Genomic DNA, 23,093 nt, shown 5'->3' with positions numbered 1-23,093 from the left:
TAATGTGGCCGAATAAACTTAAATGTAATTAAGAGTGAAGTGTTAAACAATTTTATAACATTTCATATATATATATATATATATATATATATATAATATTAGGAATATTAATAGTTTTGTTTTTTTTTTTTTCTAAAATTGTTTTAGTTTATGGTATTTAATAATTATAAAATAATATATATATATATATATATATATATGTGGGGGTAAAATGGTCAAAACACGTGTTTGGGCCTTGGGTCTGATTTGGAGGTGTGAGCCTATCCGAGCAAAGCCTGTCCGAGCAAAGCCTTTGAGACCCACAAGCCAACTCTTGCTAGAAAGATTGGTGAGGTTGTCCGAGGAGTGGTATCTCCTCGGCTAAGTCAAATGAAGATCGTATGACACGTCATGATGTTTGGGGAGAGGATTCTGGAAAGGTTGTTGGGTAAAGATGTGTTCCACACGATTATAGAGAGGGGGAACATATGAGAAATATCAAGGGAAAAGGCTGCTACCATCACATTAAAGACCCTGCACCTACCTCTCTGGCCGCATTAATGGGGAAATGACCTCTGAACAGTAAATGTTCAGCCTTCCAGCTATTGTCTGAAGACTTCAAGAAGGTGGTAGATGGGACAAGTATCTAATTAGGTGATTTGTGCTACACGTGGAAGAGGAAGATGGATATAATAGAAAAAATGAGGCATGAGACAGAGGGGCAAAGGCAGGAAAAAAAAAAGAAAAAGAGAGAAAGAAAGCACTGTACACCTCATTTTGAACTGGAGTCTATCATTCGAAGAAAGAAAGGCAATACAAACCATCCTCGGCTTATGTCCGAAGAGAATTTATATTATTCTTATTTATTGATTGTGTAGATAGTGGCAATCTTGCCCGCCTATCTATTGTCCAATATCCATAAAGCCTAGGTTTCAAGCCCACGCTCTACAAATTTTATTGTATAAGGCTCTTTGGGCCTGAGTCCATCTAGTGATTGGACCGGGTACAAATTGTGCTCTTACAATTGACACCGTCTGTAGGGAACCTTGTGCTTAAGGAATTGGAATACTATGGCAGGCTCAAATTCGCATCACGCAGAATCTTGGGGTCCCAGCGTGAGGATCATTTCCAGCGACTTGAACATGAGAGGGATCGAGAGGGTAGTGTACATACGGTGCGCACCGGAGGAAGTCGTTCACGCGGTGGAAGCAGAGTCCCCCATCAGGATGATACGAAGGCCATGCAGAAGGAGATTGATCACCTTAAGAAGAAGTTACGCCGTGCTAGACGGAGGAGGACACCATCTCTTTCTGATCCTTCTTCTGAGGGCTCCCAAGGCAGTAGTTGCAGGCCAAGGTCCAGAACTCCTCCTAGTGAAACCTTCTCGTATGAGAAGGACGATTTTCATGGTTGCAGGGATAAGAAGTCTTCCTCCGGGGGCTTGGGAAACGATGCTATGAGTAGGGCGCTGCACCAGATCTCTAAGTCACCTTTCATGCGTAGAATTGAAAGGGGGAAGCTTCCGCAACGGTTCGCTCAGCCCACATTCACTATCTATAATGGCAAAATAGACCTAGTGGAGCACGTCAGTCACTTCAATTAGAGGATGGCGGTGCACTCTAAAAATGAAACTTTAATGTGCAAAGTCTTCCCTTCAAGCTTGGGACCTGTGGCGATGAGATGGTTTAATGGCCTGATGATGGGTTCCATCGATTCTTTCATGGAGCTCACTAGGGCATTTGGCTCTCGATTCATTACCTGCAGTAGGATTCCTCGGCCCTTGGACTCATTGTTGTCCATGGCTATGAGGGAGGGAGAGACCTTAAAGACGTATTCTGATAGATACTAGGAGATGTTTAATGAAATCGATGGTGATTTTGATGAGGTGGCGATTAACACTTTTAAAGTAGGCCTTCCAACTGATCATGACTTGAGGAAATCTCTGACCAAAAAGCCTATGCGGAGTGTACGTCAGTTCATGGATCGTATTGACGAGTACAAAAGAGTCGAGAAGGATCAATAGCAAGGGAAGGGGAAGGTGAAGGTTATCCCTTAGGAGAGGAGGGATTTCAAGTCGGATCGGTATAATAACAATAGGCCGAGGAGAGATTTTGCTAGGTAATCTGGTTCAGCCACTCCTCAGGTAGTCAGCACCGTGTTCCAAGAACCGGTACATTTGTTACTGGAAAAAATTCGAAAGGAACCATACTTCAAATGGCCCAGTAAGATGGCTGGAGATCCTACGAAGCAGAACCAGAATCTCATTTGCCACTATCATCAGGACGTAGGTCACACCACCGAGAATTGCAGAACACTTTGGAACCATTTGGAGCGGCTGGTTAGTGATGGAAAATTGAAGCAATATTTGTATCAGCCCAATGGACAAGGAAGCCATTCAGGTTCGATCAATCAAAGGAATAACTCATCCCAGCCTCCCCTGGGAATGATTAATGTCATTTTCGCTACCCCTAAAAGGACTGGCTCTTGTACTACTAGGGTGATGTCTATGTCCCATGTTCTTGTCGAGGAGTCTAGCTCGAAGCCGAAGAGAATTAAAGGAAGTGTTTCACCTATTTTGGGCTTTTTGGATGAAGACAAGGTGGGGACCATTCAACCCCTTGACAATGCTCTGGTGGTTACGCTGAGGATAGGGGCTATGATGTAAGAAGAGTGATGGTTGATCAGGGTAGTGGTGCGGACGTCATGTATCCTGATTTGTTCAAGGGGCTTAATTTAAAGCTCGAAGATCTTACTGCCTATGATTCACCACTAATAAGTTTTAAAGGAAAAGCTGTCATACCAAAGGGACAAATTCACTTGCTTGTGCAGTCAGGTCCAGAAACGGTTTATGTGGATTTCATTATGGTTGACGCTTATTCCCCATACACGGCCATCGTCGCAAGGCCTTGGTTGCATGCTCTGGGTGCTATTTCCTCAACCCTACATGTCAAGGTGAAGTTCCCATCGGGGGGACTGATTGAAGAAATTCTTGGGAGTCAAATAGTAGCAAGACAATGTATATCGGTTGCAATACTGCATCAGGGTGAACCGGAGTCCTCAGCCTCGGCTACGGTGGACTTATAGCAATTAATGCCTTTAGATGCGCCTAGTGTGGTGACAACAGAAGAGGCAACATGCAAAGAGTTAGAAAATTTTCTTATAGGTGACAATCCCGAAAAGTTCTTTCAGGTTGGTGTTCGGCTATCACATCAAGAGAAGATGGAATTGGTTACGTTTTTGAAAAACAATATTGACGTATTTGCTTGGGATCCCTATGAGGCCCCTGAGGTTGATCCAAGCTTCATTTGTCATAATTTAAGCGTCAATCCTGTTGTTGTTCCGAGGAGGCAACCCCTTCGGCGTTCTTCTAAAGAGCACGCTGAAGCTGTCAAGGAAGAGGTTCTCAAGCTTAAAAGGGCTGGGGCAATTAAAGAAATTTTTTTTCTGGAGTGGTTAGCGCACACAGTAGTGGTGAAGAAGAAGAACGGAAAGTGGAGAGTGTGTGTGGACTTCACTGATCTGAACAAGGCTTGTCCTAAGAATTCATTTCCGATGCCTCGCATAGATCAGTTAGTGGATGCTACAGTCGGACATCCTCGGATGAGTTTTTTGGATGCCTTCCAAGGATATCACCAAATACCTTTGGCCCAAGGTAATCAGGAGAAGACAGCCTTCATTACTCTTACAGGGAATTACCATTATAAGGTGATGCCTTTTGGTTTGAAAAATGCAGGGCCTACCTATCAAAGGATGATGACCAGGATGTTCGAATCACAATTAGGAAAGACTATTGAAGTGTATGTGGATGACATGGTGGTAAAAAGCAAGGTCGTGTCCATGCACGTGAAAGATTTGAATAACACCTTCCAAACGCTCAGGAAGTACAAGTTGCGTCTCAACGTCTCTAAATGCTCTTTTGGTGTTGGCTCTAGTAAATTCCTAGGCTACATGGTGACTCATAAAGGAATAGAAGTAAATTTGGCACAAGTTAAGGCAATTAGCAATTTGCAATCTCCTCAAAATCCAAAGGAAGTTCAAAAACTAACGGGGATGACTGCTGCTCTCAGCAACCTCCTCAGAATCCAAAGGAAGTTCAAAAACTAACAGGGATAACTGCTGCTCTCAACAGGTTCATTTCTCAATCCGCTGATAGGTGTAAACCATTCTTCCAATTGCTGAAAGTGGAAGGAATTTGAATAGACTGAGGAATACGCCTTAGCCTTTCAACAACTTAAAGAGTATCTTTCTCAGCCACCTATCATGTCTCGGCCAGAGGTGGATGAAATCCTGTTTGCGTATATAGCGGTGGCTACTCACGCTAGCTTGGTTTTAATACGGGATGATAGTGGTGTACAGAGACCAGTTTACTATGTAAGCAAATCTCTACATGAAGCTGAAGTGCGTTATTTGCCGTTGGAGAAAGCGATTTTGGCCGTAGTACATGCTACGCGTAAGCTTCCTCACTATTTCCAATCCCGCACAGTTGTCGTTTTGACCCAGCTCCTACTCAAGTCGATATTGCGAAGTGCTGATTACTCAGAGAGGATAGCAAAATGGGGGACCATCTTGGGGGCTTTTGACATCAGGTATATGCCTCGCACCTATGTCAAGGGCCAAGTCCTTGCTGACTTAGTGGCAGAGTTCACTGAACCTTCATTTAAAGAAAGTACAAAGGGGTTGCATATAGATGGAAAATCAGTTGGCATGATCTCGTGCAAGGAACTTCCGATGTGGAAGGCATATGTTGACGGAGCAGCAAATCAGAGAGGATCTGGTGTAGGGCTAGTTTTGGTATCCCCTAAAGGAATTATTTTTGAGAAATCATTAAGATTGGGGTTCTCGGCCACTAATAATGAGGCTGAGTACGAAGCTGTATTAGTTGCAATGGATATGGTTCAGAAAATGGGGGGAAAATCAGTCCAAATGTTCTCGGACTCGCAGTTAGTCATGGGCCAAGTGATAGGGACATTAAAGGCTAGAGATCCAAGAATGCAAGAATATCTGAACAAGGTTAGATACTTACGATCCAAATTTGATTCTTTTGTCCTGACGCATGTTTCTAGGTGTGGAAACGTGCATGCGGATTCATTAGCCACGCTTGCAACATCCTCGGCTCAAGGTCTGCCTGGGGTCATCCTCTTGGAAGACTTATTGAAACTTGCTCGAATGTCTGTTGATGCTGTCCATATTCATCAAGTTAGGTTTGAACCTATTTGGATGGACCCCATAATATCCTTTCTTAAGAGCGATGTCTTGCCCGAGGAGAGATCTGAGGCAGATAAAGTTCATAGAAAAGCGCCCCGATTTTGGTTGTCCAAGGATCAGAAGTTATACAAACGCTCCTTTCTGGGCCATACTTGCTATGCGTACACCCTGAAGCAACGGAGTCACTGTTGGAGGAATTGCATGAAGGGATTTATGGAAGTCATACAAGAGGAAGGTCTTTAGCTTATAGAGCTCTGACCCAAGGGTATTGGTGGCCCAACATGCAGAGAGAGGCTCAGGATTATGCGAAAAAGTGCGACCAATGCTAGAGATTTGCTCCTAACATCCATCAGCCCGGTGGTGTACTTAATCCTTTGTCTAGTCCTTGGCCCTTTGCTTAATAGGGATTGGATATTGTAGGACCTTTCCCAAAGGCTGTGGGAAATAAAAGGTGGTTGCTCATAGGAACTGATTATTTTACCAAGTGGGTTGAAGCTGAGCCTTTGTCAAACATTAGAGACATGGACGCAAAGAAGTTTGTTTGGAAGAACATTGTCACTAGTTTTGGGATACCTCACACACTTATTTCAAATAATGGCTTGCAGTTTGATAGCAAAGCTTTCAGAAAATACTGTGGCGATCTGGGTATAACGAATAGATACTCCACTCTAGCTTATCCTCAAGGAAATGGGTAGGCCGAGGCTATTAATAAAGTTATAGTAAGTGGACTCAAGAAGAGGCTAGATGATGCAAATGGAAGATGGGTGGAAGAATTGCCACATGTTTTGTGGACATATTGGACTACACCACGAAGATCCACAAAAGAAACACCCTTCTCCATGACTTATAGGGCTGAGGCCGTGATCCCTTTGGAAACCCAGTATCCGACGTTAAGGACAAGCTCTTTCAACCCGGATAATAACAATGGTTTGCTGGAGAAAAGCCTGGACCTAGTTGAGGAAGGAAGGGAGAATGCAATGGTTCAGCTAGCCTATTATCAACATAAGCTCAAACGGGGGTATGATGCTCATGTGCAGTTAAGGCCGCTTGCACCTGGAGACTTAGTATTGAGGAAGGTCTTGGGTAATGCCAAGAACCCAGGATGGGGAAAGCTAGGACCTACTTGGGAGGGACCATATCAAATCATTTCTGTCGCAGGCATAGGGGCATATCGTCTAGCAGACTTAAATGAAAAAGTTGTACAACGTTCATGGAATGTAAATAATCTACAAATGTACTATTATTAATGAAAGACTCTTTTGTCATTCTTTGTTATATTATTATTGTGTTATGATTCCGTTCATTCTTATAAGTATCAAACAGAAACTTGGTCATGCATGGATCCTCAAACCACATACCTCATGAAAATTGATATTTTATTAAGTGTTAAACAAAACCTTAGTTACGTCTAGTCCTCAGGCCATCTACTTTGGGGAAAACAACATTACCATTCATTCTTATAAGTATCAAGCAGAAACTTGGTCATGCATGGCTCTTTGAACCATATACCTCATGGAAATTGATATTTTATTAAGTGTCAAACAGAACCTTAGTTACGTCTGGTCCTCAGGCCATCTACTTTGGGGAAATTAACATTACCATTCATTCTTATAAGTATCAAATAGAAACTTGGTCATACATGGCTCCTCGGACCACATACCTCATGGAAATTGATATTTTATTAAGTGTTAAATAGAACCTTAGTTACGTCTGATCCTCGGGCCATCTACTTTAGGGAAATTAATATTACCGTTCATTCTTATAAGTATCAAACAGAAACTTAGTCATGCATGGCTCCTTAGACCACATACCTCGTGAAAATTGATATTTTATTAAGTGTTAAACAGAACCTTGGTTACATCTGGTCCTCGGACCATCCACCTTGGGGAAATTAACATTTCGCTTTATTCTTCTAAGTATCTGACAGAGATTTGAATAAGCCTTGATTCTTGGGCCATATACCATAATAAGTTTACCGGTTTGCTTTATGTCCAAGTTAAACATCAAATCAAGTCTTAGACTGTGTTTCTCCTGTCTTGAGTCTAGATATATCCATACATAGTCAACTGTATGCTGTTGCACTTTAGATATTGCCGTTTCAATACATGGTTTATCTGTTGATAATTTAAGTTGATAAAGTTAGAATAGTTTCATGTCAAATTATTAGTATTGGCTGAGACATTAAGAAGATTTCTCTGTACGTTGGGGTATTAAGTCAATTGTGCTACGCATGTAATTTGCATTAAGGTAAAAGAGGTAAATACTTCAATAAAGAAAATTGGCAATGCAATATAGAGCAATCTTTTGAACTTGTCTTTAATACTGTCGTTGGGTACATTGAAAGTTAAATCCTAGAATAAAAGGATCAAAACAAGAGTCCTGAAACAAAAAAAACAAAAAAAAAAAGGGTCAGCTTCGGATGGGGCTTGGACTTGTGGAGGAGCATCTTGTTCAGCATTCTCTTTCAGATGCTCCTCAACCTTGTCACCTTGTTCCATCTCTTTATCGGAACCAGTAAGTTCTTTAGGAGGGGGAATAGGTTCTTGAATTAGAGATGGCTGCATCGAAGGCGCTGTCTCGGAGGTAGTTGTGACGAGAGGAAGGTCTTCAAACACTCGAATGTCTTGTGGAATCCAAATGTTCTCAGGTTTCCTCCATTCAGAAGTTGTGGGAACTCCTGTCATGTTTAGGGCTTCTGCCCAAACTTGTTAATAGTACTCCCTACACAACTCTGCTAGCTCCTTGGTCAGCCGGGTTTTTGTTGCTTCAACCCCTTCATTGTAAGAAGCCTTCTTGGCAGCCTCCATGGTTTCCCTGAGGATCCGAGCCTCTTCCTTAGCTTGAGCAAGTTCCTTTTTTAAGTTTGAATTTTCTTGTTGAGCCTTGGACAAATCCTCTTCTTTTTGGCGCAGAAGTTTGCGCTCCCCCTCCACTTGAGCCTTAGTAGTTTTGAGGCCAACCTCGGCACTGTTTCTCTCTCTCTTCTCGTCGGCCAATTTTTTGGCCAGATCCTCATTGTCTACCACCGCACAGCCTAAAGCCTTCTCGATCTCGACTCTGACCTGAAGTTCAGCCATAGCCTGTTTCCGAGAATCTTCTACCCATTTCTCGGCAACAAAAACTTCTTGGATGGCCTGCGTTGAAATATTGAACAAGCATGTTATGACTGAAACAACATAGAAATACATATGAAAGACTTTGTACGGAAATATAATGAAATAATGAGATAGAAGTAATTGGAAGATGCATACCAGAGCCAAGTCTCTTTTTAAGGAAAGGAAAAAGTGGGGTTGGGTCATTTTCTCCAAAGCCTCCATATCCTTTGGTAGAAGAAGGGGTTGTTCCAGAGCATTGGCAAGGTGGTGGCCATGTCCTCGCTGGAACTCCCTTATGTTGGAGTGGCTGGGAATTGGAGCCCCATCTAGTTCCAGCGCAAGAGACCAGTTAGCCTACGTGCAATGCACCTCGGCTAGGTCATAGCTTTCCCCCCTCTCTATAAAGTGGGCGCGCATTCCACCCTTGGCAACTTTTTGTTATTGTTGCTACTTTAGTTTCTTTTGTTTTCTATTTCTACCTCCTCGGCCTTGTTTTTCCTTTTCCTTTTGGGGTCGGAAGGAGGAGGAGGTGGTGGCAGCTTCGGAGGAGGTTAAGATCCAACTACGTCCTTTTGGGAGCTTGTGTGCCCCTCCTAGTCATCAGCACTCTTAGGCTGGACATCTCTTCTTCCTCGGCGCTGATGTCGGCTTGCGCAATCACTAAGCCCTTTACACCTGAACTCTCGGAAGATTCGTTTTCTTCGTCCAAGATGGTGACAATGTGGCTCTCTAGGGGTCTCTCAGCTTCCTCAAGTCAGAACTGATCTATTTCCTCTTCGAATGATTGTTGTGAAGATGTTGACTCTTCTCGGATAGCTATTGCCTGAGAGTGCACCGAAAGAGGAACTACCGCGATTGGGCGGACATAAAAGATGACCGAGGGATCGTTCGATAGTTCGTGGGCAGAAAGAAAGCCAGGTCTCGAGACATCTATCCTTTTGTGTCTCTTGTCACCCGCAATGATCGCATTAGCGATGTCCTGGAACTCCTCTGATAGGGGGTCGTATCCCAATATGAGGTGGGCTGCCCTCACTTGTAGGTCTACGCTCACGAACACCTCGGATCGTAGAACGTGATTGAGGTCCGCGATGCTGCAAAGGCTTAGACGGGTTCGTACGTGCTATTTGTCTGCAAAAACATCCGAGAATACAAGCATGGTTAGATCAGTGATGAATACCAAATAAAAAAAGTGATAACATGCAATGTAACTAGAAATGATAAAGTTAATAGAACCAAGTCACAGGTTATGGAATCTAACTCCTATGGAGTCACACCTGGGTCTCCCCATTTGACTGGGCAATGAGGATCGTCGTACCACATTCCAAAAGAAATAAGGTAGTCGTCCTTCATACATTTATTGGATTTAGGAAGGCAAGATATGAGCCTTACAGTACTAGACCTAGATTTGAGGTAATACCCTACATCTTTAAGTTTAGGACACTCGTACATATAGACGACGTCGTGCCATGTGAGATTCAGACCCATTTGCTCATTTAGAGTATCGACATAGCCTAAAACTCTAAACACGTTGGGTGTGCATTGATCTGGGCATAGCCTATGGTTACGGAGGTATTCACTGGTTACATTTTTCATAGAAAGTGTCATCCCACCCTCCAAAAAGGCGATGATTGGGATGACAACTTCTCCTTCTTTCCCATCATTGGCTATAGCTTCAGGGTAACAATACCTCAAACTTACGTCTTAGGGAATATGGTATTTGGCCCTAAAACCCTCCATACCGGCATTAGTATCTACCAGATACTTGAATCTACCCATTTGGTGATGGGAAGAATGGAGATTTGGAGAAGGAAGGGATATAATTAATGGCTGAGAACAGTAGCCGAGGAGAAATGAACTTAAAAGATTGAGAACTTAAGGGAAATAGGTAAATGGTTCTTCGCGAGCTTCTTGAGAGGAAAGAGAATAGGAACTTTTGAGATTTGATTGATTTCTGAAGTGAGAGGTTGAAACTCGGTTTCCTAGATGTTTTAGCGTATGGGAAACAGCATTGAGTGGGAGTTATCCCGCCCAAATCTGAGTAGAAGACCCGAGCCGTTGGATGTGCATCGCACTGTTGGATGTGGGGGACAGGGCGTCACCTATAGTAATTAATGCACGTCTGGTGGATTTCGAAGCGTTAGTGGCGGTTTAAAAGAGGCGAGTTGATGTTTTCACGCGTGCTGATTTGAAAGGCGTGTGAAGGTTGTGGCGTTGTGTCAAAACTTCACTTTCCTCCCCAGGTGGGAAGAAAAACGAAGTTTTGAGGGGCTATTATGGGGGTAAAACGGTCAAAACACGCGTTTGGGCCTTGGGCCTAATTTGGAGGTGTAAGCCTGTCCGAGCAGAGCGTTTGAGGCCCACAAGCCAACTCTTGCTAGAAAGATTGGTGAGGTCGTCCGAGGAGAGGCATCTCCTCGACTAAGTTAAATGAAGATCGTATGACACGTCATGATGTTTGGGGAGAGGATTCTGGAAAGGTTGTTAGGTAAAGATGTGTTCCACACGGTTATAGAGAAGGGAAACGTATGAGAAATATCAAGGGAAAAGACTACTACCACTGCATTAAAGACCCTACACCTACCTCTCTGGCCGCATTAATGGGGAAATGACCTCTGAACAGTAAATGTTCAGCCTTCCAGCTATTGTCTGAAGACTTCAAGAAGATGGTGGATGGGACAAGTATCTAATTAGGTGATTTGTGCTACATGTGGAAGAGGAAGATGGATATAATAGAAAAAACGAGGCATGAGACAAAGGGGCAGAGGCAGAGGCAAGAAAAAGAAAGAAAAAGAGAGAAAAAAAAGCACTGTACACCTCATTTTGAACTGGAGTCTATCATTCGAAGAAAGAAAGGCAATACCAATCATCCTCAGCTTATGTCCGAGGAGAATTTCTGTTATTTTTATTTATTGATTGTGTAGATAGTAGCAATCTAGCCCGTCTATCTGTTGTCCAATATCCATAAAGCCTAAGTTTCAAGTCCACGCTCTACAAATTTCATTGTATAAGGCTCTTTGAACCTGAGTCCATCTAGTGATTGGACCGGGTAAAAAATTGTGCTCTTACAATATATATTAAGATGGTTAATATCTATATATTAAGAAGATTCAAAAAATTAATTTTGATTGCAAAAAATGTCAAAAATGCATCAATCTAATTAGATAATCCTTATTTCTAAAAAATAAAAAATATGGTTAAAATTGTAATTTAAAAAAATTCAAAAGTAAAAAACTACCAAAGAAACTTTTTTTTCTTAAAAATTAGCACATACTCTCTATTTAAATATATCTAACACACACTTAAAACGTTTTCTCTTAAAAATTAATTAGCACACACTAAACCAAAAAATTTACTCATTTTTGAAATCCTAAATATTTCATTCTTAAAAATACTATGTGTAACCCAACTAACAATAAAAAAAATTCAAATTGAAAAATTATGATATTAAACTTTAAAAAAAAAGCCTCATCGCAATAATTCTTTTTTTTTTTTAGTTTGTCTTTTTATAAGACAATTAAATCTATAGGTTGTAATATTTGTAGATAACCATTGTGTAAGAAATGACACTCAACATTTCCTTCTTTCTTTTTAGTCTGTTAGGTGGAGGGCGGGTGGAGGGAGGGCACTAGCGAGGTAAATTGAGGTCTAACAAATTTATTGCTAAAAAATTATAAGGGGAAAATATATTTTGCCCACCTATGGTTTAGTTGAAAAATACTTTGTCTACCTATGATTTAAAAGTTGACACGTTACCCACCCGAGGTAAACTCCGTTTGTCTCCCGTTACCCAACTATGTTAAAAATAAGGGTAAATTTGTATTTTTGCTATTCTATAATATCTCTCTCCTCCCAAAACATAAAAAACTAAAAAGAGAAAAAAGATCTAAAATTTAGGTTTTATAAGAAAAAGAAGAAGCCCATCACCTCATATAAACAAAAATTTTAATGATGTGTGCAAGCATGTGGGTATAAGAGATTAAACAAAAACTTTAATGATGAAATACTTTTGCCTACCTGTGGGTTAAAATTAACACTTTATCCTCCTAAGGTGAACTTTGTTTATCTTCCGTTTCCCACTTCTATTAAAAATAAGGATAAATTTATATTTTTGCGACTCTTTTATATCTCTCTCCTCCCAAAACATAAACAAACTAAAAGAAATGATGAGAAAAAAGGTCTAAATGTTAGGTTTTATAAGAGAAGAAGAAGCACATCACCTCATATAAACAAAAACTTTAATGATGTGTACAAGCATGTGGGTATAAGAGATATATCAAAAACTTTAATGATGAAATACTTTTGCCTTTCGTCAATCGATATGAATTCTTTAGAAGGGGTCAATGTTAGCATTTGGAATAATGAAAACAGTATAAAAATACTATCAGTAAATCCTGTCTGATATGATTGCTGAAAAGAAAAGTGATAGGTCAAAAATATATTGACCCATTGTGATAAATTTATTGATTAATTAGCCAAGTTTATTAATTAATCAAATCAACATACAAGAATGTGTGGTAGAACAAAAAATTCACCAATAAACTAAAGTGCAGCGGAAAATAAATTGACACAGTGATTTGTTTACGAATGGGGAAAACCAATACGGTAAAAACCCTACCGAGTGATTTTAAAGTCACCACTCTTGAAAATTCACTATTATCTAAACAAGCGGTTACAAGTAAAGGAATCTCAGTACCTTATATCAACTTATAGTTGAAACCTTACCCCAATACCCAATTGAACTTGTTCTGTAGTGACAATTTCTCCTTTGAATGCATAGCTCCCAGTACGTGACTAACCAATTGCGCGGATCCTAGTACTCGACTTCAATCACCAACTAGAGAAGGAGATTGGCTGCAAAGTTCTTCTATTCTTCAACACATGAAGATCACGAAGTTGCTTGGTCACAAAACCCTATGGCGTACAAACACAGCAGCTTCTCAAGAACTAGGACAAACTAAGTTTCTGGTCACACTTGATGAATTATGCTCTTGTGCCATTGTGCTCTCTGTTGTGTAACCTATTACGGCCCTTAAAATAATCCTTATATATGTTTAAGGTTGTAAGAAAAGAATGTCCAAACATATAATCACGGATTAGATGAAAAACAGTCTAGAAAAACTGAGTTTCATTAACCTTGACAGATACCCTATCTGTTAAGCTGCTATCAAGCCATAGGCTAGAATAGCTCTTCAAGTCTCGATGGATGCTAGCTGTCGAGCTTTAATGAACAACACTTTTCACACTTGAATCTTGAACAGACTTGCATGGCTTTAAAATTTGGTCTTGAAATAAGGTTTTTTGAAGCATTCAACACATCCTAGATCTACCCAAATACAAGTAAAGTGCGTTTTGTCAGAGGATTAGCCAATTACATAAAATAGTGACATATGTTCCTAACATGTGAAACACATGTCCTAACAATCTCCTCATTTGGCAATTCATGACAAAACTACAACAAAAAAATGAACATATGAGAAAAGTCATAAAGCACTCAACTCATATTCACTTGTTGAATACAATAAAATCTATCCTAACACAAACTCTTGAATAATTTTGCAAGAAGAGAGTTCAGGACAAGTAGACTTTGACAACCTGTATTTCTAAAATACTTTAAACAAAATTCATCAAAGCATCTTAGTGTGAGACAGAAATAATAGATTGCATACAATAAATAAAAAGCATGTGCATAAAGAGAGAAAAGAAACAACACATGTAAGGGTAGGTGAAAAACACACATTAACATATAAAGAATGTAAGTACAATATATGTCAAAAATGGTCACAAGACCCAGGTACAAAAGATAATGTATCTAAAGTAGAAAGAAAAGAAAAAGATACAAGTATCCTCACTACATTCCCTCAATATCAACACTCAATATCAATACTCCCCCTAACAAAAATCTCCTATACTAACTCTCCCCCTAACTATGACTACTCTCATAACCAAAACTACTCCCCCTTTTTGTCACGAGTGACAAAGGGTAAGAGTGTCAAGTAGACATCTCATTAGCACTAGAAGAGCTAGCATCATCCTCATCATTAGCATCACCATCATCGTCCTCATCCTCAGAAGCCTCTAGAGTAGGTGGAGGAGAAGCAATGAAGCCACCCATGACCGCCTGCCATTGTGCAATACGACCAACAAAGGTGTTCACCTGACACAACTTATCACTAAGAGTGTTGAGGCGAGCATCTATGCGCTGAAGCTGCGCCATGATGTCCTCGAGAGTCACATCACTCATAGAAGAAGAGGGAGTTGATATGGATGGAGCTGAAGGAGTGGGAGGAGCTTCTGACCCGGACCACCTCAACCCAAACTATGCCTCGTTCCGTTTAATGATAGTGACATCTATAGCACCCATGTAAGAGAAGTGGTTAGGCACGGGAAAGGGAATAGAAAAGTGGCGTAAGATCTTTGTGATAGCCGAAGGGAAGATGAGCTTATCACGGGTCGCCGAATCCCTATACACATCTATGGTAGAAAGAATGAAATGAGAGGGAAAATCTATACTAAGATGCTCAAGAAGGGAAAGCGAAAATCAGGCACGAAGCTCTCTAATAAAGTAATTAAAAAAAAGAGGATGTAAAACAAAAGTCATAACCATGTTAATACAACATGGACCTTTAGCAAATGTCGAACAATAAGTGAACTGACGCTCACCCCAATCAGAAGGGCACTCACAGAAAGCAGACATAAGCTTATCTTTAGACATGATCTTAAGACGCTCACAACCAGGGTAGTCAAGATGCGCTACCCTAAGGACATAGAGCACGTGGCTACAAAAACCAAAGTGACCATGATGCGCGTACCTTGAACGCGAGTAGAAAACTAAGATACTGAATAATCGAATCCATGCATGTTGGAGTAGAACTCCTAGATCAGCACGGATGGACATGTGACCGAGATGTCACACAATGACTCCTAACCCCTACTGTGAATGACGGTGGGTAAGTTAGTGTCTGAGAAGTTCGACAAAATGACTTGGAGTTCCGAATGAATGCCTCGTCATGAAAAGTTCTCAAAGAAGTCCGATTTGGCCTTCTCATCACGAAACCAAACATGAAGGGGAGTAGGATTGGAAGAATAAGATGCCCCGAAACAAAGAGGGTTCCAAGACAAAGTAGATTTATGTTTGGGTGCCATAAAAGCAAACTAACATAAATAGAAGAGAGAGAGAGAGAAAGAAACACTCAGAAAAGTCCCAAGCAGTTCAAATATATCAAAATATATTAAATAGAAAGAACGTATGCATGGGAATGCATGAACATGTGACATGCAAAGGTAATTGCATCATGGACTCAACCCAATCCAATCTTACTAGCACACAATCAAATAACATATATAACACACATCTAAATGCATGAAAATATAGCTATAATGCATATGGGGTGCAATGCATGAGGTTTTTAAGATCAAATCTACAAAACTCATCCCAAAAATTTGGCAAAAACCTCTTTGATTTTGAAAAACCCCAAAATTTACAAAAATCCCAAAAACATAGGTTAAAAAGCATGAAATGCATGAATATGAGGGATTTAGACACTTACCAAGTGAAGAAAACTTGATTAAGGTCGAAGGAACCTTGAGGAAGAGGTTTAAGGTAAAGAAGAGAGGTTTTAGGAGGTGAAAAGGCTTAAGAGATCGAGAGATATCGAGCAGAATAAAACAGAGATCGTGAGCGCTCTGTATATAGCATCTCAGTAAATCTTGACAGATCAAGAGGTGTCAAGGATCTATCAAGCTTTAAGGGGTTCGATAGAAGAAGCTATCGAGCAGGTGTCCAAGTAAAAGAAGCTCAATAGATTAAGGTAGTTGTCGAGGAGCTATCGAGGGGACATAAAGTTTCTCTATCGATCCACCTAGCTATCGAAAGGTGTCAAGATTGCGATAAAAAGCAACTGAGGAGCTCGATAGATAAGCCAGGTGTCGAGAGGTGTCGAAGAGCTGTCGAGATTGCTTAAAAAAGTTTTTCAAAGAAGAGAAAAATACAAACATGAATGCAATCAAACAAGTAACTCAACCAACGATCCAAACAATATTTTAAGCTCTCAAAGTCATCTCTAAAAAAAGGATAAGCACATAGATCCCAAAACACACACACACACACTAAACAAGTCTAACCAATTTTATATTTAAAAAAAAAGTTAAGACAGATTAGCAAGCATTCATTAACACATGTAAACCTTGTGATGGCCAAATCACATTGTTCCTGCACATGTATCAAAAGTAGCAAAGAATATTACATGTTGTGTGTGAAAACATCGCAAGATTGCATAAGTGTCTCTATGTTATGACGATTTGAGATATGAGTAAATCAATTTAACTCACACACAATCATAACTGTTTGATGGAGACTATCACCTTCGAGGTACATCCTATAACTCCCACATCTCCTAGAATACACGCTTGCAATTATGTATAAAGCATTTTGATCTTTTTGCTTTTATTTTGTCTTTACATATTTTTCTTAAAAGCAAACCATGCATGGGCATATAAAAGAGAGGAAAGAAATATCCAATTATGTTAAACTTTTGACATTGCACTTTTGCTATGCCAAAGCATACAGATGTCATTGATATCGCACTTTTGCTATGCCAAAACATACAGATGTCATTTCATGATTGGCGGGCAACAGTGGTGAGATGGTTATTTATGTCTTTCTCTTAGAATTTTTTAGTCCTTCCCGTCAAAAAGAGTGATACGAGTGTTAAGTACAAGACATAACTTAATCTTACTCATCACAAACACAAGCCACAAAGCTCACTTGCTTAGTTGTGCATAGAGATGCTCATCTAAACTACAAGGGATACAAAGTTTAGAAAACTCTGTTTCAATTGCCATTCAAGGTACACAAGTACCAATGTACACACACACTGTTATTGTATTTTTCAATTTTTTTATTTTTATGAAGAAAAAAATAAAACAAACTGAAACTAAACAAGAAAAACATGTTAAACAAAGCAAAGTAATGCATAAAACTAGATTGACTCAAAACAAGAAAGCAAAAACACACAAGTAATGCAATCAAAAATAGAGAGAAAGGGAGAGAGAAGAAGTGATAAAATCACTTGGAGCCCTTTTCCTTCCACACCTTAGAAGAACCTTTCCTTTGAGCAAATCCTTGAGCCGGTGGTAAGGGGGAAGAATTGAAACCGTTCAAGTTCGAAAGGAACATGAGGGCTTTGAGAAGATCTCCAAGAGACACAAGAGAGGATGGAAACTGATTCTGGTTTCCCAATGCGATCATACCATTGCTCTGTTGAGTGGCTAGCCACTTATAGCAATTAGGTCGAGTATGATCGACTGCTCCACAGTGATGACAAAGATATTGCTTCTTCTGTTTAAGCTTTTGAGAGTTAGCCTTCTTAGCCCTAGGTTTTTAGCTTCTTTCTTATTTTGCTTAGGGGGTGCTCCTAAAATAGATTTACCCTTATCTATATTCTCACTAGCTATATTAGTTTTGACATTAGTGTACTCAATATCAACATTATTACTAGGAGGAATAAAAACAGTAGTACTAGTAGAAGCAATATTAGAGGCAGAGAAATCATACCTTAAACCGGTTCGATTGAAAGAAGATTTCTGAAGACTGAGCATCTCATTAAGCTTAGCGCTTGAAGTCCTTTCTAGCTAAGCTCTGACTTGGAATAGTTCTGCCTCAAGCTTCTTGGTCTTATCAGCTAGGAAGTTGTTCTCAAACCTCAGCACTCCTGTAGTCTAATTGGCTTCATCAAACTTTGTGGAAAGTTCTTCACGTTCAAGCTCCACATCACTAAGCTTCTTGGTGGTCAATCTATACAACTTTTCATGTTTTTTTTAGAGCTTGTATAACTTTGCATAGACTTTATGGATGTCATCTTGTTCATCCATCTTCTCAAACTTAGATTCCACCAAGTCCTCTTCTTTATCCACATCTTCAACAATCCCCTCAGTAGGATTGACAGTAGCAGTGAAGGCATTTAGGATTCTATCATCCTCATTGTCAGAATCATCCTCAGGTTCGGTGTCGCTTAATATAGCAACAAGCGCCTTGCTCTTCCCAATGGTCTTAAGATATGTGGGGCACTCCTGTTTCATATGTCCGAAGCCTTGATACCCAAAGCACTTGGGTCCTAAAGGAACAGTGTACTAACTGCCATCCCTTGAATCCTTCTTCCCTTTGTCTTGGCTCTTAGACTGTGAAGAACTTGATTGCCTACGGTCCTTGTCAAAGCCCTTTGCATTGACATTCTTCATGAACTTCTTGAACTGCTAGGTAATGTAGGACTTCATTTTAGAATCTTCATCATCCGAAGACTCATCAGTCTCACTGCTTTTGGCCTTCAGTGCCATGCTCTTGCTCTTGCTTGACTTCCCGAGCTTTGTCAAACCCAGTTCATAGGTCTGTAGATTTCCCACGAGCTCTGTTAGAGGAATCTTGTCAATGTCCTTGGATTCCTCAATGGCAGTGATCTTCGCATGAAATCTCTCGGGCAGGGATCTAAGCACTTTTCTCACAATCTTGGGTTTAGGAATGGTTTCCCCAAGATTGAATATTAAGTTCACTATGTCCTTGAGCCTGGCATAGAACTCATCAAATGATCATCCTCTTCCATCTTGATTTCTTTGAAGCTAGTATGAGCCTCTGAAGCTTCGAATCCTTGACAGCCTTAGTTCCTTCATAGGTTGTCTAGAGAATGGTCCATGCCTTCTTTGCAGTTTCATTAGAGGAAATCTTCTTAAACTCCTCATTTGTGACCGTATTGAATAAAGCATCCAATACTCTGCTGTTGAAATTAGCCATCTTGATCTTTGCATCATTCCAATCGGTCGGCGCTTCGTTCGGCTTGGTCCAGCCTATCTCCACAACTTGCCACACCTTCTCATCTAAGGACTGCAAGAAAGCTCACATGCGTACTTTCTAGTATGCATTGTTAGTTCCATCAAATAAAGGAGGTACAATAAGTGGTTGTCCTCTGTCCATGACAAACAGGGGTCAATGGATCTCACAACAAGGATTAAACCCTAATCAGAGTGTGCCTGCTCTGATACCACTTGATAGGCCGAAATTGTATTGACCCCTTGTGATAAATTAATTGAATAATTAGCCAAGTTTATTAATTAATCAAATTAATATAGAAGAATGCGTGGTAGCACAAACAAATCACCAATAAACTAAAGTGCAGCGAAAAATAAATTGACACGGTGATTTGTTTACGAATGGAGAAAACCAACACGGCAAAAACCCCCACCGAGTGATTTTAAGGTAACCACTCCCAAGAATTCACTATTATCAAAACAAGCGATTACAAGTAAAGGAATCTTAGTACCTTATATCAACCTACAGTTGAACCCTTACCATAATACCCAATTGGACTTGTTCTGTAATAACAATCTCTCCTTTGAATGCATGGCTCCCAGTACATGACTAACCAATTACGCGGATCTCAGTACGCGACTTCAATCACCAAATAGAAAAGGAGGTTGGTTGCAAAGTTCTTCTATTCTTCAACACATGAAGATCACGAAGTTGCTTGGTTACAAAACCCTATGGTGTACAAACATAGCAGCTTCTCAAGAACTAGGGCAAACTAAGTTTCTGATCACACTTAATGAATTATGCTCTTGTGCCATTGTGCTCTCTGCTGTGTAACCTGTTACATCCCTTAAATAATCCTTATATATATTTAGGGTTGTGAGAAAAGAAAGCACAAACACATAATCACAGATTGGATGAAAAACTGTCTAGAAAAACTGTGTTTCATAAACCTCGACAGATACTCTATCTGTCGAGCTGTTGTTGAGCCACGGACTAGAACAGCTCTTCAAGACTCAATAGATGCTAGCTGTCGAGCTTTAATGAACACTTGAATCTTGTACAAACTTGCATGGCTTTAACACTTGGTCTTGAAAAAGGTTTCTTGAAGCATTAAACACATAAAAAACAAAAGTAAAGTGTGTTTTGTCAAAGGATTAGCCAATTACATAAAATAGTAATGACATATGTTCCTAGCATGTGAAACACATATGTCCTAACAAAAAGGAAAAAACAAAAAAAAACAAAAACGAAATGTTTAATGGATGGGCATTGGTATAACTTTTCTAAGATTTCAAGGTCCCCCCTTGCCTAATTTGTACCACTTTTAAATTAAATGAAGTATATATATGTGTATATATATATATAGAGAGAGAGAGAGAGAGGTAAATGAAGTATTAAAATCTTATCTTTATTCCTTATTGAATTTTCTGTGAACTGGCAAACATATTATACTTTCAAGGCAACAGCAGGTGCTGGTGGTCATGGCATACGTCTAGCTAAAGAACCTGATGAGTTTATGAAGTTGCTGCAGGTATTGCCCCAAATGCATGTTTTTCCTGTTATGTTACTTGGGCGGATGCCTACTATAATATAAGGTGATGTTCTTCTTCTTCTTCTTCTTCTTCTTCAATAAAACCTAATTTCTAGATCTTTTTTCTCTTGATTTTTTTAGTTTTTTTATGTTTTGAGAGGAGAAAGATATAAAAGAGTAGCAAAAATACAAATTTACCTCTATTTTAAACAAAGGTGGGTAATGGGAGACAAATGGAACTTACCTCAGGTGGGTAAAGTACTTATTTTTAAAACAACAAGTAAGCAAAGTATTTTTTCAACCAAACCACAAGGAGGCAAAGTGTAATTTGTCCAAATTATAATATGAACAAAAAAAAAAAATCCAACTACAGTGAATTTGAAAAATAAAAACAAATTAAGGATGATAAATAGCTTTATGGTCAATCGCAAATCATAGAGTGGATCTCCTTTGATGACAAATTGATAGTCATGGTGCAGTTCATTTCGACAAACTTCTTCTTCTGCATTATAAACATCAATTCCACTTTCCCACTAAGCTTGGCATAGCTGTTTAGCATCAACAACCCACTATCCAAGTCACCTGCAAGATTGGCAAATGTTGGCAAATCCTTTGAATTCACATTTACTGTGAATTCACTTTTACTGTGACACCAACTTTTTTGATCAAACGCAGCCCAGCCTTACCTTTAGGAATAGTGACTTGCCCCACTGACACACCTTTGTACCTGAATGTGGCAATGGTATCATATTTGTAAGGACCAAAGTTTGTGTTCTTAACCCTCAACTGGGTTGTGAAGTTTATATCAAAGGAAGGTGATGTTCAGTTACCGGTGGGTTGTGGAATTTGACATTATTGCCCAACCAGACTTTTGGAGTCTTAACACGCATTACAGTGAGTGCAAAAACCAAGATGACTATGGTTTGAAACACAGCAAAAGCAGCAATATATATGGCCAATTTGATCCTTTTCTTTCGCTTCAGCTCCTCCACAGATGTTTTAGAGCCAAACTCTTCATCACTTCTAGGATCCTTACTTTTTGGTCCCATAGGGTACACTTGTTGGTTTGTTTTCAGTGCCATTTTACAATTTTCTTTGAAATATATGTTGGGGAAAACACATGGAAAATGATAGTTTTGCATCTTATACAAAAAAAAAAAAGCGGCGGAAATAAACGGATCTGCTTCATTCATGTGAGATAACATGCAACATCTGAATTTTAGAAACAAATAACAAAAAGGCGTACTTTGATGCAGCAAAATTCAAAACAAATGAAGATTGAACTTGAGAAAACTTTCAATCTCCACTCCAATTCCATAAGGTGCCCAAGATGTGTGGTCTCTCAATCAGTTCTATACGTACTTGTTCAAGAGAATAACCAAGTGTCTTGAGAAAGAACTGAATGTGTCTCTTTTTAATCATATGTATACATTTATGCACTTGGTATTTACTTTATTTAATAACTTTTACTAAATAAATAATTGATTATCTAATTGGTTTAGCCTTTTGGGCTATCCCAATTGGGCTTTAGTGTGTGGCTTAGAATAGGACCAAAAGGGACATATAAAACTCTAGCTCCAATGGGCTTTAAACTTATCTGTCAACTCTTAACAAGACCAAAATTACCATTAATTATATTTAATACTACTATATAAATATAATTGTACTCTAAGCCTTATTAATAAATTATATATGTGGTGTCCCAAACCTACAAACGTTACTGTCTAGAAAAGTAAATTTGGGCTCCCAATTTATTTATTGGTGGGTTTCCTCACAATCCTACAGGTTTTGCTTCAAACGTAGCCTAAACAGCCCAACCTCAAGTATCCTTGTGATTTCCTGCCCAAACACCCTCTTCCCCTTTGACTTAGTCTTTTCTTCTCTAATCTTTCTCTCTTTCTCTCTCTCTCCCTGTTCTTATGTCCTCCCTGTGTTTACTCCCTCTCTTTCTTTTTTCTTACTCTTTCTCTCACTATTACCAGCAACCAACCAACCTCATTGTCTACCCTCACTCCCCTTATACAATCTCTCCTTAGTAGGGTTCAAATCATTACTATTTCACCAGTTTCCATGCAATCTTACTTTCATCCAAAATCCCAAGAAACCATCATGTCTTTTGAGAATTCTCTTGAAACTTGTTCTAGATGCCAAATAGCATTCGACAGCGAACTCCCCAAAAGCACTACTAGTACTCAAGGCTAATCTAAATTTCTCTATCTCCTCGTTGATTTTGCATTGTCTTATCGGTCAATAGTGGGCTGAGATCTGCCCAAACATTTAGTCAATTCCCCGAACAATACTCTCCTGATTCTGATACACTTATCCGAACCCATTCCCATAGGGTTTGGGCCAACTCCAATCCCCCGAGCTAGCCTCGACTACTCAAGTTGATCTTAGGCTTGAGTTTGGTGGGTTGGTACCAATCACCTGGGCCCAAGTCCCCTACGATATCCTAAGACTTTATTAAACATTTAATTCATTCATG

At 39.7% G+C, this 23,093-nt stretch overlaps 2 protein-coding genes and 1 pseudogene across 2 annotated transcripts; 2 read left to right on the top strand and 1 right to left on the bottom strand.

The window, feature by feature from the left end:
- Positions 1-2,206: 2,206 nt before the first annotated feature.
- LOC142620471 (uncharacterized) lies at positions 2,207-2,644 on the top strand. Its single transcript, XM_075793835.1, has one exon. The coding sequence runs from the start codon at positions 2,207-2,209 to the stop codon at positions 2,642-2,644; it is 438 nt and encodes a 145-aa protein (XP_075649950.1).
- An 8-nt stretch (positions 2,645-2,652) lies between these two features.
- LOC142620470 (uncharacterized) lies at positions 2,653-3,063 on the top strand. The gene has a single exon (XM_075793834.1). It carries the CDS (start codon positions 2,653-2,655, stop codon positions 3,061-3,063), a length of 411 nt encoding a protein of 136 aa, XP_075649949.1.
- A 17,966-nt stretch (positions 3,064-21,029) lies between these two features.
- LOC142618625 (late embryogenesis abundant protein At1g64065-like) lies at positions 21,030-21,690 on the bottom strand (annotated as a pseudogene).
- Positions 21,691-23,093: the final 1,403 nt, after the last annotated feature.

Source organism: Castanea sativa, chromosome 12 (genome assembly GCF_040712315.1).
Source record: "Castanea sativa cultivar Marrone di Chiusa Pesio chromosome 12, ASM4071231v1".
Classification (NCBI taxonomy): Eukaryota; Viridiplantae; Streptophyta; class Magnoliopsida; order Fagales; family Fagaceae; genus Castanea; species Castanea sativa.
The sequence above is the reverse complement of the archived record's forward strand: the minus strand, read 5'-3'. Positions and strand labels throughout refer to the sequence as shown.

What these genes read in the sequence shown, in the direction of transcription:
- LOC142620471 (XM_075793835.1), top strand. Translation starts at nt 2,207, where the DNA reads ATGGCTGGAGATCCTACGAAGCAGAACCAGAATCTCATTTGCCACTAT.
- LOC142620470 (XM_075793834.1), top strand. Translation starts at nt 2,653, where the DNA reads ATGGTTGATCAGGGTAGTGGTGCGGACGTCATGTATCCTGATTTGTTC.